Source organism: Pavona decussata, unplaced genomic scaffold (assembly GCF_977016875.1).
Source record: "Pavona decussata unplaced genomic scaffold, jaPavDecu1.1 SCAFFOLD_53, whole genome shotgun sequence".
Taxonomy (NCBI): domain Eukaryota; kingdom Metazoa; phylum Cnidaria; class Anthozoa; order Scleractinia; family Agariciidae; genus Pavona; species Pavona decussata.
This window is the reverse complement of record NW_028145475.1, coordinates 2,105,001-2,122,152: the sequence shown is the minus strand read 5'-3', so window position 1 is coordinate 2,122,152 and position 17,152 is coordinate 2,105,001. Positions and strand designations below refer to the sequence as shown.

At 39.2% G+C, this 17,152-nt stretch overlaps 1 protein-coding gene and 1 pseudogene across 2 annotated transcripts in view; one reads left to right on the top strand and one right to left on the bottom strand.

Annotated features, from left to right (window-relative positions):
• Nucleotides 1–6,643: 6,643 nt before the first annotated feature.
• Nucleotides 6,644–12,658, bottom strand: LOC146480430 (melatonin receptor type 1A-like). Its single transcript, XM_085109320.1, has 2 exons — nt 11,605–12,658; nt 6,644–7,410 (listed from the first exon to the last, which is right to left on the bottom strand). The coding sequence occupies exons 1-2, from the start codon at nt 11,937–11,939 to the stop codon at nt 6,696–6,698; spliced, it is 1,050 nt and encodes a 349-aa protein (XP_084965446.1). The 5' UTR covers nt 11,940–12,658; the 3' UTR covers nt 6,644–6,695.
• A 3,912-nt stretch (nt 12,659–16,570) lies between these two features.
• The window catches only part of LOC146480427 (furin-like), a 35,671-nt pseudogene continuing 35,089 nt past the window's right edge, over nt 16,571–17,152 (top strand). Inside the window, exon 1 of the transcript XR_014864706.1 lies at nt 16,571–16,762. The product of XR_014864706.1 is annotated as a furin-like (transcript). The remainder of the gene's footprint in view (nt 16,763–17,152) is intronic.

Sequence of the window (17,152 nt, the reverse complement as noted above, 5' to 3'; positions counted from 1 at the left end):
CAATTTTCCAATTGCTGCCCGCGCGTGCACCATTTGATTTTAGCCTCCACCATGTTAATTAACAAAAAACAACCAATTAGAGCGCGCGTTAGGTCCAACGAAACCCAAGCTATATAACAACAGTCATTACACCATTCACGAGAAGACAACAGCCATTAAATCGTCTTCTTGTTCTTATTACAAAATGAAAATTTTATGCCATTGGTGCTTGTTCAATATGGGATGATCATAGCCAACTCGTTAGCTATCTATCACTTCACACCTAGCACGCGCTCTTGGAATAATTGTCAATTATCACAGAGACAAAATTAAGTGCCCATAAATTCTCTATACTAGAAATATACAAGAGGAATATGGAGTGGTGAAGAGAACATCACTGTTGATCTTGTAAGCAGTAAGAATCTTAAGCAGTTGCTTTCGAGTTTGATCTTATTGTACGAAATCAGTGTAAAATTTGTAAAATTGTATTTGATGTAAAGTAATGTTTCGTTAATAAAAATCAAAAATTAAAAAAAAGAGAGAGAAAAAATCCTGTTGATCTTTAAGCTTAAAGGTTTAATCGGGAGAATAAATCAAGTTGTGTGTTCTTTTTTCAATTAATGCTCTAAGCTTGTACTTGTCTTGATGTTAAATTATAACGCCTATTTCCAATAATAATAATAACAATAATAATAATAATAATAATAATTACTAGGATTTTTATGATTAGAAGTTCGGAGGTTAATTGTAAATTTGTAATTTGTAATTTGGTCGTTACATTGATTGGCTACGGCTGGCCGCCCAATCATTGTTTAGGTAATCTGGGCATCCAGAAGTTTGTACTGCTATTTTACAATAATAATAATAATAATAATAATAATAATAATAATAATAATAATAATAATAATAATAATAATAATAATAATAATAATAATAAAAGTAATAATTTTGTTTAAATTTTTAATTGATTTCTTTGTTTATCACACGATTTTATTGTAAATTTAGACACAGGGCTAGCTATGCACGGGTTTCTGCTCCTTGTGTGTTTTTATTTCATATCTGGCATCCAGATGTTGACATACTGGCTCCATAAAAAGAAAAAAGAAAAAAGTAGGAAAATGTTCATCCGAAATTATGCAAAAGACTGACGCGTGGGAAGAAGTAGAAAAATTAGCAAAGGGAAGGTAGTAGGTGTAACTGACTGATCGAGAAGCTTTTACATTGGTAAAGTCTTATGATCCCAGACACTTTACCCGTGCCGTAAGAAAGTTTAACAATTTTATATTGAAGTATTTCTTTAACGAAAACACTTCACGCACCGAGTGCCCTATTCATCTCAAAACATCCTTCACTGATGCAGAGCTGCGCGCGCACCCAGCTGTAAGTATGGGGATCGTATGCTATTTACTTTAAGGAGGCTGGCAGCAGTTTCTCTGGACTTAGGTTGGAAGTTTTGAAAATACAATCAAACTTCGATATCCTTCATACTACATCATCATTTCAACATATGATAAAAGTTAATTTTCCCATCGGTTTCAAAGCAACAACTATCACCATAGCAAAGGTAGCGCATAGCTTCCCATTTAAAACGTTATCGATTATATATCTCGAAATCTAGTCAAACACTTTATGACGAAACTTTAGGGATTCAAACTTTTCAACGTAAACAACTTGCAGGTCAATGAAATTATAAAAATAAATCTGGAAGAGCGTTTTCAAGTAAACAATGATTCAGTTTTTCGCGGGATGATTTTGGAGTTATTCTCTGGAAAAATAAAATTTAACATTTTCTCTCTTCTGTTAAAAGGACTCTCCTCATAGCAAATCATTCTAAATGTATATTTAGCTTCATGGGTGTCTCTGATGAGTTAAGATATTTATGTTTGAAAACAGTTAAAATCAAGCGCAGATCAATGAAAAAGTTCCTACTTTGCATCAATCAAGATATCTTTAAAATCCCCCTCCCTCTGATTTTTCTGTTAAATTACAAGCGGTTAGAGTAAGAATTATTTTCGATATTCGCGCAAGTTTTAGGCTCAAGAACCGAAACCGGTGATAGATAAGAGGGCTGAATGTTGGTCAAGTTTCAGTCGTTATTCGATTTCTCCGAACAAGAGTTTTATTTTGTTTGTTCGGGTCTAATTCAGAAAGGCAAATCAAGTTCTTTATGAACGTCAAGATAAATGACAATTTATCTTTTTTGTAGCGGAGCTCCACGTACCGGAGGCGCGGGTGCGGAGCCCCATAGCTAAGAAAATTTGGGAAACCCATAAATGCGAAAAATTTTGGTTTGGTTATGACGTCACTTTTGTCCGTCCGTACACCGTACGTCCGTCCGTCCGTCCGTACGCAATCCCACAATGCTAATGCGCCCGTGTTTGTTTGGCGGGAAGTTGCATGGCGAGATAGTTTGGCAAGGTGCGTTTACAACAGAAATGCTAAAGAACAAAAAACACAAAGACAATTTATACGTATTTGTTGGATATGTTGACAAACGTGGAAAGAAGAGAAAGAGAGAGAAAAAGAAAACAAAAAAGCGGAGACGATTAAGCAAAGTTCAACGTGGAAGAGAGCGACGGATAGCAAGTTAGAGCAGGCTGACCGGAAAAGAAAAGTAAGCTTAAGTTTAAAGAAGCCTCACATTTGCCTATATCACCCGTTCGTGATCAGTTATGGTAACTTTTAGAACTCTAAAACAGCTTTACATAGACACTTTAATCGCTTTCGATACCAGCAATATTCGAGGAGAAGTTAATTTTGAAAAATTTGTTTCGTGGCCGTGTGTTTTTTCGTTCGCAGCGGACGGCCCTTAAGCTTATAAATGTGTTTGTAAACAAACACAAGTTTCAAAGTTCCGAAATAATTCTACCAAACACCAAAGAGTACGTTTCGGTATTCTCCTTTTCCTAACGTTTACTTAGAGACTAGAATTATGACTAATTAGGAGCAGAATTGACACAGTTTTTAGACTTTTTAATATCCAATAATTTTTCCCCGGGAGGTTACTTGCTCTCGCAAAAAATACCATGTTTACGTGATTACGACGGCCGTTTCAACAGATCATTTGTGAACCAAAAAGGTTTCTTCCCCAAAAAAAAAATCGATAATTTTTCTTTATGTTACGTGTTTCAAGCTTTACACAGATATTTTATTAAATTCTCGATACCATCGATATTCGTGTAGAAATTAATTTTTGAACATTTTGTTTCGTGGCCGTGCTTTTTTCATTCACACCTTACGGCATTCATGTGTTTGTAAACACACACAAGTTTAAAACCTCTGAAACAATTCCACCAAACACCAAAGGCTATTTTCCCGTATTCTCCATTTGTTAACGTTTATTTAGAGACTAGAATTATTACTATAGGACCAGAATTGACACAGTTTTGGATTTCCAAACATTTTTCCCCGGGAGCTAACTTGCTCTTGCAGAAAATGTCATGTTTACGTGATTCCGACGGCCGTTTACAGATCATTTGTAAACGAAAATGCTTTCTTCCAGGCAACAGTCGATAATTCTATTTATGTTACGTGTTTAAAGCTTTACGCAGGTTCTTTTATCGTTTATTAAATTCTCGATACCATCGATATTCGTTTAGAAATTAACTTTTGTACGATATTGTTTCGTGGCTGTGTTTTTTTTTTTCATTCGCACCACACGGCTCTCATGCGTTTGTAAACAGACACAAGTTTAAAAGCTCTGAAGTAATTCTACCATACACCAAAGACTATTTTCCCGTATTTTCCATTTGTTGATGAAACTAGACTTATTACTATAGGAGCAGAATTGACACAGTTTTGAGTTTCCAAACATTTTCCCCCGGGACGGTAACAAAAAAATATTATCATGACGTGTAATTCGACGGCCGTTTGAAAATTCTTTCTTTCAGGCAACAATCGATAATTTTTCTTTATGTTACGTGTTTCAAGCTTCACACAGATACATTAAACGTTTTAATACCACCAATATTCGCAGAGAAATTATTTTTTTAACATTTGGTTTTGAAGCCGTGTACATGATATGCCTTTGCGCCGCTCTGCTTCCATGCGCTTGCACTGTATAAACACGCACAAGTTTTAAACGCTCTAATATTTCGGGCCACAACTAAGCGTTGAAGTCTAAATTTTTGTAAAGGCCAAAAGTTTTTTAGTAGGAGCAATATTAACTGAGTTATGATTTTTCAGACATTTTTATCCGAGCACCAAATATATCAGGGAACCCTGTTAAGCAACGACGACGGCAGCAACATGGCTGAAAACGAACAACAAAAACAATCGCTCCGCACGTGCATTTTAAATTTTGGTACATTTCTTTGCAGTCCTCCGAAAAAACAACAAAGTGAAATGACCTAATTTAAGCCGGTTTTGCGGAGATCGGCGGAATATGAGCAAACGACAGTGAGTTTTTCTTTCTCTGTTAACTTGAACGCAAGACAACTGAGTTGCTAGCCGTTTACTAGTCTGATGCGTTTCCGAGCAACAATCAATAATTTTTCCTTATTTCACGTGTTTCAAGCTTTACAAATGTACTTCAATCGTTTCGATAGGAGAAATATTCGTGGAGAAACTAATTTTGTAATTTTGTATTTCGGGGCAGTTTCGTTCGCACCGCACGGCTCTCATTCAGTTGTAAACATACTTAAAGATCTGTGCCAAGCAACCAAGGGTGATTTCCCCGCGTTCTCCTTTTCTTGACGTTTATTTAGATTTCAGTAGGAGAAATATTGACTGAGTTGTAAATTTTACACAGTCATGTAATGAAGATAGAATATCAGTTTCATTCAGGAGTAAAATAACAACGGTAAAACTTAATGTCAGGCTATCCAATTCCTACCACTTGAAAATCCGCGAAAATAGATCGATAAAAATAGCAAACGGTGGATCTAAAGAAGGAACTTAATTTCTTCCACAAAATTTGACCTACTCCTTTCTCCCACCAAAAGGACGCTGTTATGCTCAGTTATCATTCGTTGTTACTTGTAAGAAGAAGAAGCGAGTTGAAAGCAGTTGCATGGTCGCCATGACTGATTTCAGTTTCTCAACTGAAAAAATGTCAATCCTATCCAAGTTTTTAGTTTTGACACAAATAATCCGGCTTTTGCTGATTCCTGTAAGAAACACAAAACCTAACCTTTAGGAATTCCCTTTCTAGCTGCAGCACTTGATTTCCATGTATTAATGGTACAAACAACCCGGCTTAAACAGTAGAACTCCAAAGAACTTAAAGGAGACGTTTTTTTTGGACACAAAATTAAGAAACCAACGGAATGTAGAACTGGCGTGTTCAGCCAATGTGGAGCGAGTGTTTTCGCCGCTCGACCAATCAGGAGTAAGTAATTTTGTCCTCGGGGAAAGAAAAATCAACTAAAATTGCCCTCCATTGTAACAAATCAGCATTCAAAAAAAATTTTCCCTCTGCATTGCATTGTTATTGTCTGGGCAGTTTGCTGCATATGCACCAAAAATATAACTGCAGAAAGGATAAGGAACTGGTAAGTTAAGGTTATTACATTCATACACTAAGCAGATTTTTACAAATGCTACGAAAAAAATTGGAGCTCCGCTTTTAGGCTTGGCTAAATATATATATTATCCTGTCTTTAAGAAGTCAAGTTAAACTGAAGAGCTTTGGCTAAAACATTGATCAGTTTTACACTGGAACTAATAAAAACATTTTAACCACCTATCCGGCTTTCTTCCGCATTTCATATGGATCCAGTAGTTCTCTAATTTATTCTCAACCCCGCGGCCTATTTTGTACTCAGTTTATGCACAATGTCAATGGCAATTTCCCATAAGTTAGAAAAGAACATGCGTAGTGATATTAATGAGAGCCCAACCACGATCACAAGTTAGTGCTTGCCAAACACATATACGGCACAAGTGCCCCCACGCCCTAACGATACGCTACTACTTTTCCTGAACAGGGCAGACTGTAACAGTTGTGGTGTGATGAAAAATTGTCTAGGTCATGAGACAGACGCTAAGATTATAGTGCAAGAAAAGAAGCAGCTTTCTTGCTTGCTAGAACGTACGAGCTCCAACATTATACACAGGAAGCCGCTTTGGTTTAACGGATCAAAATACATAGCATTGACACGTTTAAATTTCGGCCAAGTTCTATTACTTTGGAAGGTGTATGACTCATTTTGTAACACTCTTCCGGATTCATTTTGCACTCCCTCGCTCCCAATTTTTCCTTAATTGAGCAAATTTTTACTCCTCAAGTGCAAACTATTGTGAATATTTAAAACATTATAAATCTTTCTAGACGTCTACAACAGAGAGGGCTGGCTGGGGACAGGCAGGGTTCCAAGTTCGAGTATCTTCCTATTGAGCAATTAAACCTGGCAATCTATGTGGCATATCTAAAACAACGAGAAACCTCCATGCAAGGAAATTTTAGTATCGTTCAACGTTTGTACTTGGTAGGAAAGAGGAGCTCGCTGCGATTCTTCTTGAATAGCTCTGTCTGTGGTTAGAGCATTCCATTGGTGAGCAGGAGTCATAGCTTCGACTCCTGGCACTCAGGTTTCTCTTGTAGCCTTGTATATTTGAGAACCGAAGACAGTTTACATATCACATTTATTTCAATGCTGGTCCTTTAGTTGTGTTCGCAGTTGTTGCAGTTTATTGTTATTGTTGTTTTTGTTTGTAGAAGCAGAAATAGAAGTAGTGGTTGTTGACCTTGTTCAACGGTTTTTGTTGTTTGTTTTCTACGGCCACGCGGACGCATCTGGTTGCTGGGAATGATATTCATTACTTGTTTCATCTGGCGTGGGATAAACAATATCCGATTGCGGTTGGCCGATAGAGACCCTTCGCTGGACTTGGTTCATCTGGCCTTCATCGGATAGGTTCGCACGGTGAAACATCAACAGCCGGCGAAACTCGCGTTTGAAGGGGGGACTCAAGGCACCATAAATAAATGGATTGAGGACGCTGGACGTCTGGAATAAAAACGGTATCACCACACCCAACTCATGCGGGGGCCTCTGTATGATGACCCTAATGATCAGTATGATCACAAACGTGGGGAGCCAACAAAGAGTAAAGGCAAACACCAGGATGAACAGCACTTTGGACAGGTTGATTTCCTGCACACTGACACCATTCAGGGAACTAGACACTCCAGTGTTATGTTCACGGATCGTTTTTGACACGTGGTAGTAAGAGAAGCAAACCAGTAACAGGCAACAAAGGAAGAAAATGAATACGACCATCAGGGTGAAGGCTGTTTCTGCTCCCGGGCTCTTAAAGATGCAGGCACAAAACGACAAGGCGGGAATAAAATTAAACTCTCCCACATCAGCAACTGTGGGAATGAGAACGAAGCAGGCAATAACAAGCCACAGGACAACCAGCATAAACAGCGAACGTCTGCCACCAAACAACTTCTTGTAGTGCTGTTGCTGAACAACTCGAAAGTACCTGAAAGAAGAGAGCGATTTTAATTGATTGGAAAGACTGTTGCAGGGTCTTGGACCGTTGTAAGTTAATTTATTTGGTCTTCTTCAAGTGCGCCTCAAAGAAAAGGATAAAAATATGGTCCATTGACAAGAGTCGAATTCTTATAGCAAATCGTACCTTTTAGGTACGCTTCGTAGGCATATCAGTCGAGTTTTGTGGAGCCATGGTTCGTGTTTTAGCGATACGCAGTTGTGCCAAGAAACCCCTGGCGAGACCAAACGAGCCTGATATGCCGCCGAATCGTACCAAAACTTCTAAGAATTTTTGCACTCTCGTGGAAATTAGCTCAGTAAGGGTTAGCAAAATTTTTTAACAGGTCTTATCACGGTTTTCGACGCCATTTTGACAAATAATTTTCATAAAACATCGCTTCTGAAAAATTCATGAAATGGAAACTTTTGGCTCTAGAAATAGGATTTTAAGAAAAAAAATTGGAGGGATGTAGCTGTGCCAGAAAGCGTATAGTCGTGTTTTGAATTTTCCATACATTTGTCGGTATTTTTCTCCCGCAAACTTTTTTTACTCGGGCCGTAAGGCGGCACGAGTTAAGGTTTCGGTAGCATTTTCAAATTCTTTTTCATTTTTTAGGTCGCGATGGGCCGAGAGATAAGACTTCGGGCCACGAGTTATTGTTCTCGGTCTCGTTTTTTGTACTCGGTTGGCAGGAGTAAAGTTTTTGGTCGCGTTATCAAATTCTTCACGTTCTTTGTACTCGGGCCGTGAGGCGCCGAGTTAAGTAATCGGGGAAGTAATCGCTTCCTTGGCTCCCTCTCCCTTTCCCCAATGTATTCTGGGAGTAACTATTCTTTCGAATCAAAACATTTGGCGTCGGTTGTGAAGCGTTCGTGAACGTTTCCCTTAGCGCAGAGAGGACTCTGGAGTCGTTAGAACAAAAAGGTGAAGGCAATAATAGTATGTCGAGTGGCGAAGAAAGCCGAAAACGTAAGGATTAAAGCCCGGGGATATAGCATAAGAGAAGAGGAGGTAGCTTGAACATGGTTCATTCCGTTTCGTCTGATTAGCGAGGGTAACAGTTGTGCAAGAAATCATGAATCTTTGGAAGGTTTGTCGCACGAGCAGCACGCGCGTGAATTTAACTCCGCATGATGTAGATGGTGGGCATCGAAGACGCGAATGCGAAATCGCAACAGAAAAGTACAGTGAGGTTCTTCTGCAGCTTTCTTCGGGACCCTCGCAAGACGCTGTAGAATGCTCAGAAAACTCAAAGAATTTCAAAGATTCGAATGCACACCTCACCGCAAGCAACGCGAATGTTTTGCAGAAAAAGAATGGTCATGTCGAATCGAACGATCGATCGCAAGTGCACGCTGAGGAAGAGGGGAAAAGAGAGACAGTTTCTGACTTAGTGAACGCTTGGAATAATAGGACAGCAGAGGTGCTGGATGTTTAGGTGAATAAGATCCATTAACCCGTTTTAACTTTCAAAGGTCATCTTTAAGAAATGCCGAAATCCACGTTTGAGAAAACTGCTGCTCTTTAGCTTTTACTTTAATGTCCACGCCTTAGGTCTTCATTCAGAGACTTACAAGTTCGAACTTCGCATAATAAACATCAAGCATCAATCATAGCCCCAAAAGAAAGTACCGCTGAATAGCTTTAATTTGGGTGACCACAATAAGAATTAATTTTCCAATTTGACTTTATAGAGATGTAATCGGTGACGCGATCGCTATTGTGTCACACTCAGTTCTGCGATGACAATTCTCGTGTTTGATTCCTCCACCGGAAAAATCCTGAACCTTTATGGGTTATCGCGCGGAGCATTTTTATTACGAAACGCGAAACAAGGCACATTTCGAAAAATTGGCGGGCCAAGGAATACATCACGCACGACAAATTGTGCGAACGTACTTGCAATTTTGTCATCAGTCTTTGAATTTGTTCAAGAAGGAAACCGTTTTATCAACAAACTTCTTTAATTTGTGCCCTAGAGCTCACAGAGCTTTGTTTGGCTAAATCATGTTTCATATCGTTGATACATCTGAGTAAAAGAATTTGAGCTTATATTGATAAGTTGATAATAGAGTGTGTATGTCAGTGTATGCTAAATATAGGAGATTTAGAAATTGTTAATTGTACAGAAATTTTTATCCATCATCGACAAATGCTTCCCCAAGAACCACCTATTAAACAAGATCTTCAACAGACACACTAAAACTCAGCTACTAATGCATGCCAAACATGAAAACCAAACCAAAATCATGACCCAAGCTGCAACTGCAAGAAGAAAGCAGAATGCCCACTTGATGGTAAATGCCTCCAAGCGAACGACAGTAACAACAACAGATTCGTTCGTGGGACTGGCATCAAACTTTAAAGAACACCAAAGAACGATACCGAAACCATAGCACATTCTTCCGAAACGCCAACAGACGCAATGCAACGGAACTATCTGAACAATATATGGACCCTGAACGAAGCAAACAAAACATTTCTAATTAAATGGAAAGTACTCAAAAAGTGCAAACCCGGGAACAACTGTAACAAGAAATGTAACCTATGTCTTCACGAAAAGTTCATTTTCGTGGAAAAAATCTTAGTAGCCTGAACAAACGCAATGAATTACCAAGTTCAAGCCCCCACAGAAATATATATGTACTCAAAACCTCTCGAATAACGTAAAGTAACCGTTTGTATCATGGCACGCGAATTGTACCAAGCCACAAGTATAGTATTTTATCGCCCAGCAAACGCTTGTTCTAAATCACCAGTTCGAATGATTTCACAAATCCATGCCCTCACCTAAATAGATATGTACCAAAAACCTCTTGTATAACGTAACGTAACCGTTTGTATCATGGCACATGAATTCTATCACGGCACGTGGAATTGTATTTTATCGCCTAGCAGCTGCTTGCTTTAAATCGCCAGTTTTTGATTACTTTATATAGCCAGCTCTTAAATCTTTGCCGTCATTCATTGAAGTTGCGTGATGAGTGTGGTCAGCTCCTGACCATATACGGAGAGCTGTAGCAATAAAACGATGAATCAGTTCTAAAGCCTGAACTATTTTTTTCTGAGTGTATATCTCTATATCTATCGATTTTGGGGAGTTAGCGATGCTGGAAGTTATCACTGCTAAAAGATCGTAGGCTTACGCACCACGTCGCTATACAGACAAATGTATCGAAAGTTCAAAACACGACCGGACGCTTTCTGGCACAGCTACATCTCTCCAATTTTTTTTCTTAAAATCCTATTCCTAGTGCCATAAGTTTCCAATTTATGAATATTTCAGAAGCGATGTTTTATTAAAATTCTTTGACATCGGATTTCCATACAAACACTGTTATTTCAAGCGTGTTTGTCTACTCGTCAAAATGGCGTCGAAAACCGTGATAAGGCCTATAAGGGGGAAAAGGTGGGGGGAAGGGGAAAGAAAATCATAACTATGATTTTAATATTCTTTTGCTTGTATTAGCCCCTCTTAACTCGTTCTTCAGCAAAAGAAAGCTTTAGATCCGAGTTTACCGCGAATCGCAAACCGCTGAAGGTCACATGACCAGTCTTTCACGTCACGTTTGAGATTTTCAAGTGCGTTTTCAACGTGGAGAGGTAGGTTTCCACGTATGTCATTCACCTCAAAGCTTTAAGCGTATAACTCTTGTTTTATCTCGCCTAATGATACAAAAATCTTGTGGAGCATTCTTTATCCATTTAATAACAAAGGCAAAATTTCGGAAAAAATGCTAAATTTGATAAATCCTATTGGATCTTGAAAACAAGTGCCATTCATGGCTGCTGCTTCAAAATGGCGGCCGTAAATTTGCAAGAACAACTAAATCGAATAACGTTTGAACGTCGAACCGCAAACGGGTAACTGCAAACCGCGGTTAGCTGAGGTTCACGGTAAACACGGATCTAAAACTTTTTTTTTTGTTGAAACGTAGAAAGAAGGGCTAATTTGAATGCACAAAAGAGCATTCAAATGGTAGCCATTTTGGAATAAACCGGTTTACAGATACTAGACATCACAAGAATGTCCATAGGCTCCCTCCCTTTCTTTCTCGCCTCAGAAGCGAGCTTTTTCCCTTCGCTCTATACCCCATTTGGGATCGAGCCTATTCACAGGCTCATACGCCCATACACGTACATACCGTGTGTGATACAAACCCTTGTACTCATGCAATGTACCTGTTTATCGCGGTCAACGCCATCGTCGATATGGAGGCGTAAGTCAGGAAGTGTACAAGGAAACCACTCAGGCGACAGGTGGCCAGGTCAAACACAAGTCTTCCTGACACCAGAGTGCTTGCAAACAGTGTTCCCGGGATACAAGCATTTAAGAGATCGGTGACCGCCAAAGCAGCAATGTACACATTCGTGGAGTTCCGTAGACGCGGATTTCGATGGAGCGCGACTAAAATGAAAACATTGCCGATCACGGCAAGGACGACAAGCGCGATGGATGCCACGGACTCAAAAACGACCAGTCCAGTGCTTCTTGGGGGAAGCAAGATTTTAGCCATCGCTCTGCTTTACCTGGTATGATTTACTTGTAGTCTATACAAGTATTTTCTTCACTGTCGACTCGATGCGCTAAAAAGCTTGCATATACGTGACTCCTTAGGGTTCTTCGACAACAGTTAATTATTGTTGTTTCTGTTTTTGACTTATTTGACTTTTACCTCCGGCTATGTTGGCTTTATGTTTATCCTGAATGCTGACATCGGTCAATAAATTTTCGTCTAACTTGTTTTGGTTTCAGCGTCTGTGAACAGTGTGCGGGCGCTGGTCGGAGTTGCTGGTGATATAAATATTGGCCGTAACAAGTCAATTTGAAATAAACTCAAGAATAACAGAAGTTATAAACTGGTAGATAAACATCTGCTGTTGAAAAATACTAAAATTACCGCAAGGAATATTAATGATAAGAACATGTCAAATGTTTAACCCACGCTCACTTAATTTGAATTCAGAGAAAACGCTTTTTACCTGTCATCTTGTCATGCTGTGTTGTCAAGTGCCCTGAAATTCTCCATCACTTTACTTGTGCCTTTTCCCCCACCCCCTTTCTCCTCTTCCTTTTCTTTGTCAGCTTTGTTCTTTGCCTTCTTTTTTTTTAATACCTTTTTCTTTCGTATTATTGTTACTCTGCCTTTGCCGTTCAGTTAAATTAATATTAAGTTTATTCTTAGTAATTTAGAATGGAAAGCTTAAGTTGTATAAGCCTCATGGCTTGTTTGTGCTCTCCAGTGCCACACTTTGACAAATTTCTGTAAATTAATACTGTATCATAATAAGGTGCTGAATAAAAACAAAACAAAACAAAACAAAACAAAAAAAAAAAAAAAAAAAAAAAGGAATAAGGAGAGGTGAAGAGAACATCACTACTGATCTTGAAGCTTAAATGTTTAATCGGGAGAATAAATCAAGTGTTTGATAAGAAGGCTGAATCTTTGTGAAGTTTCAGTCGTTATTCGAGTTCTCCGAAGAGAGTTTTATTTTGTTTGTCCGGGTCTATTTCACTGCTATTCAATAGAAGATTCATCCTTCTTATCTAACGCCGGTTTCGGTTCTTGAGGCAAAAACTTGTGCGAATATCGAAAAGAATTATTACTCTAACCGCTTGTAATTTAACAGAAAAATCTGTGGGGGTAATTCTAAGATATCTCGACTGATGCAAAGTAGGAACTTTTTCACTGATCTGCGCTTTATTTTTAACTGTTTTCAGACATAAATATCTTAAAATCAGGGCCACCCATGAAGTTAAATATACATTAAGAATGTTTTGGTATGAGGAAAGACCTTTTAACAGAAAAGAGAAAGTGTCAAGTTTTATTTTGCCGAGATAATTATTGGTAAAAATTTAGGAATAAACAAAATCACTCGGCAAAAAATTGATTCATTGTTTACTTGAAAACGCCTCTACAGATTTTTTTCTAATATCGCCTGCAAGTTGTTGACACTGAGTAGCTTAAAAACTTTAGGGCTTAAAGTTTCGTCAAAAAGTGTCTAACTAGATTTCGAGATAATCGACAATGTTTTAAATGAGAGGCTATGCGCTGCCGTTGCTATGGTAATAGTTGTTGCTTGGAAAACGATGAGAAAATTAACTTTGATCATACGTTCAAATGATGATGTAGTATGAAGGAGATCGAAGTTTATCTTCTAGGCGGATTGTAATTTCAAAACTTCCACCCTAAGTCTAGAAAAACTGCTGCGAGCCTCCTTAAAAACATAATGTTTTTTGGCACTGACTTCTACAATCTATTTTTGATACGATTTATCGAACTTTAAGTCCGCGCCGGACGTCCCAAGTTCAAGTTCAACTCTGCGTGGTCGCGACTGGAGTTGTTTCTCGATAGCGCCGAGTTCAACTCCTCTTCGGTCACGCTGGTAAATAGCCAGATGGTCTGCCTCCTGCCAGCTGGGAACTTAATCATGTGTACAGCAATGTACCAGGGGTGCCTTAAACATTTAGGGTAATTGTACGTTGTAGTTATAGATTCTAGCAAAAGGCGAAAAGCAGCTACATGATGGCAATGAGTGGTATAATATCTTGGTGCGGCAGTATTGTTAGTTAAAACGAACTGAATAGACTTGTGGAAAGTTCTCTATCATGATGGATCTTTGAAGATGGGGGGGGGGGGGGGGGGACTTTTGAAAGGAATTTCTTAGAGGTACCAGGATCTCGGTTTGTGGACATCAGATGAAATCCATTTTCACCCCTGTAAAAGGTACAAACTTACAAACAAGTAAATTTTGTCATATTTTTGTCAGACCCGTATACAAAAATAACACAAAAGATAAATAAAAACCCCCTTATGTAAATTGGCTCACTTATATAGCGACTATGATTTATAACCCATGGATTTTATAACCCCCGAACATATCGATTTACAACCCTCGGGGGTTATAAATCCTTACGTTTGGGGGTTATAATCCTTACGTTTGGGGGTTATAAATTCTTACGTTCGGGGGTTATAATCCTTACGTTCGGGAGTTATAAGAGCGTGTCCATGAGAGGACCAGGTGATACATGCCATCTCACCGATTTCAATGAAACTTGGCCAGATTAAAGGGCCCACCTAATAACTTCAAAAGCCAAAGTAGTTTGATATTTGTAATTTTCTGGGGGGAGTAAGACCACCCCCTGCTTTTAAGCTTGTAGAATATATCTAATTCTATTGTGGCTCCCGCATGAGCATAAGTACATCCTTCATGAGTAATGTGCAGGAGTCTCGGATTATTTGATTAATTACCTGTCAATCAATGTTAGTTAATAATTAACTAGGTAAAATAGCATCTCAAAATATCGTGATTTTTGGGCCCAATATCTCCAATGGCCAACACCCCCCAAAAAAGATACAACTATCATGGTTTAGTTCCACGGCTTTGGCCTAACTAAATCGATAAAAAAATTTTTGGAACCTACTGAATGTCCACTTATAATCTTAGCATGATTTTAAAGACTTTTATTTCAGAATCTAACTTCAAGACCATTCGGAACTGAAACTGAAACAAATGGTCTATGCAGAAGTTGTTGACAAACGAGTAAAACGTGACATCATTTTAGACTAGATGTCGCCTCAAAGACCACACGTATACCCTTTCAGCCCTTACTATCCCATAAAATATCTGCATAAAATAAAAATATTTCTGTTGGACTCTGAGCAATACCGAAGATTTGAGTCTTTAAATCAGAATGGCAGCCAAAAATACTAGTAAGCTTACTTACACTGTATAAGCAAGACTAAGGCTCTATGAATCCGTTGAGCTGTTTACTTCCCGAAGCGTGATCCAACGTCTTTCTATTTCACGTAGTCTGTCGCGTTTTTTTAAACCTCAGACACCTCTCCATATCGCTTAAGCGTAGCTTCCTTGGCTTGCTCACTCAGAACAAAACCTGCACCGCGTGCATTTTGGGCGAACTATACAAACATCAACTGTAATTCACGGTTTTGGACAACACAATGGATCCACAGGGTATTGCGTGACTAACCGAAGCCTCACCGATACGTTGGGAAGTTATAAAATCCATGGGTTATAAATCATAGTCGCTATATAAGTGAGACGATTTACATAAAGGGGTTTTTATTTATTTTTTTTGTGTTTTTTGTGTACACGGGTCTGTGCCCAGCTACTGATAATGATCAATTTAATTAATGTCGATTAATGGCGGTTTGACAATCACATTTATTTTATTAAGAAAACATAACAGTATTTGGTAAAAGCCTTCTCTCTGTCGGGGAGTACTTCCTCAAATGAAATATGAGTTTGCTAGGTTTGTGCTGCTAGAGGCGTAGTAGAAAATGACACATTTTTGGTCTGAAATATCCCCACCAAGGGAATACTATACGGTACGAGCTTTTATAGGCTATGACAAAAAACGTTCAATGAGCGTGCTGAGTATATTTCTTTGAAAAAAACAGTGTAATGCGGTGGGGCACTAACTCTGACTCCTACCTCCCCTCCCCTACCCCCTCTCAGGCTTCCACTTCCCTATAGTGGTTGCTCAGCGAGTCGCTTGCCTACCAAGCAAGCGGATGAACTAGTAGGACGCTGGAAGAGCGGGCCGCTCGAGGGAGGGAGATACGCGAGGGGTAAAGGAGCGCCTGCGCGAGAGGCCCACGAAAATCGTTTACATTTAATTCTGCAGTTTCTGAAAGAGCGAAATATTTCTTTTTGTTGAAAGGCTCCTATGAAATAGGAGATCGTTTGTAAACTTGTAATTCTCTTAACAGATATCCCGATCGGATGAAGACTTTGAGCTGTTATTCCGCCATGTTCAGTCATTTTGTCTCACAACCGGCTTGAAGAGATCCATGCGACACACGGCCCAGAAAATATTCGGTTTTTTTTCGTCTCGTTTTCTTCCGTGATTGTACTTTGGATCCTAGCTCACCGCCGCTCCAAACCGACAGTATTCCACAGCTTCCCACCAGTATAATTTGCGCTTCGCGCGAAATGATCGGCTTTATGTTAAACTTTTTGACAGATAACGCTGCGTTGCCAAGTAATTGGATAAGCCCGAGGTGCGTGTAGCGATATTCGTCGACCGCGCTCCTCTCCCCTCGAGTGTCTCCCTCCCTCGCTTCTCGCGCACCATTGTTTTTTTCATGTGCCTGCTATGTAGCTAGCCAGCCGTAAACAGGAAGTTCTTAGGGTTTTGGACATGGTGAAGATGGCGGACGGTAGATTGTTGTGTTTTGTTCTGGTAGGATTCTTCTTTGGAACTGACAGTTTTGCCGAGGATATTAACACTAATATCTGGGCCGTTAAAATTCGTGGTAGTCTACAAGAGGCGAAGCAGTTAGCCCTTAAACATGGATTTGCGTACGACAGACATGTAAGACTTCCCATAACCTTCAGTTTACCATTAATTAAGATTCAGTTTTCGCACAGGCTTTGCTTCGCAGTTACGAACGTTCTATGAAGCATTCAGGGCCTGCTTTGTTTAAATTTAATGTACACTTGATAGTCTTAATATGTTGGGCTCAGCTGGGTTCGGGTCTATTAAAAGCTCAAGCAAGAAACTGTGGACCATATTCCACATAATTTTTATCGATTATCTTAAAACTCTTGCTTTTACTAACGTGCCTTTTCTTGAAGTTAATATCTCATTAACTAACGATGGTAATATCTGTACTGCCCTCTACCCCAAACCTACGGACAAACACCAACATTTACTCTACTGCATCTCGCCGCCATCCCTACATATTTGAGAAGCCATTACTTT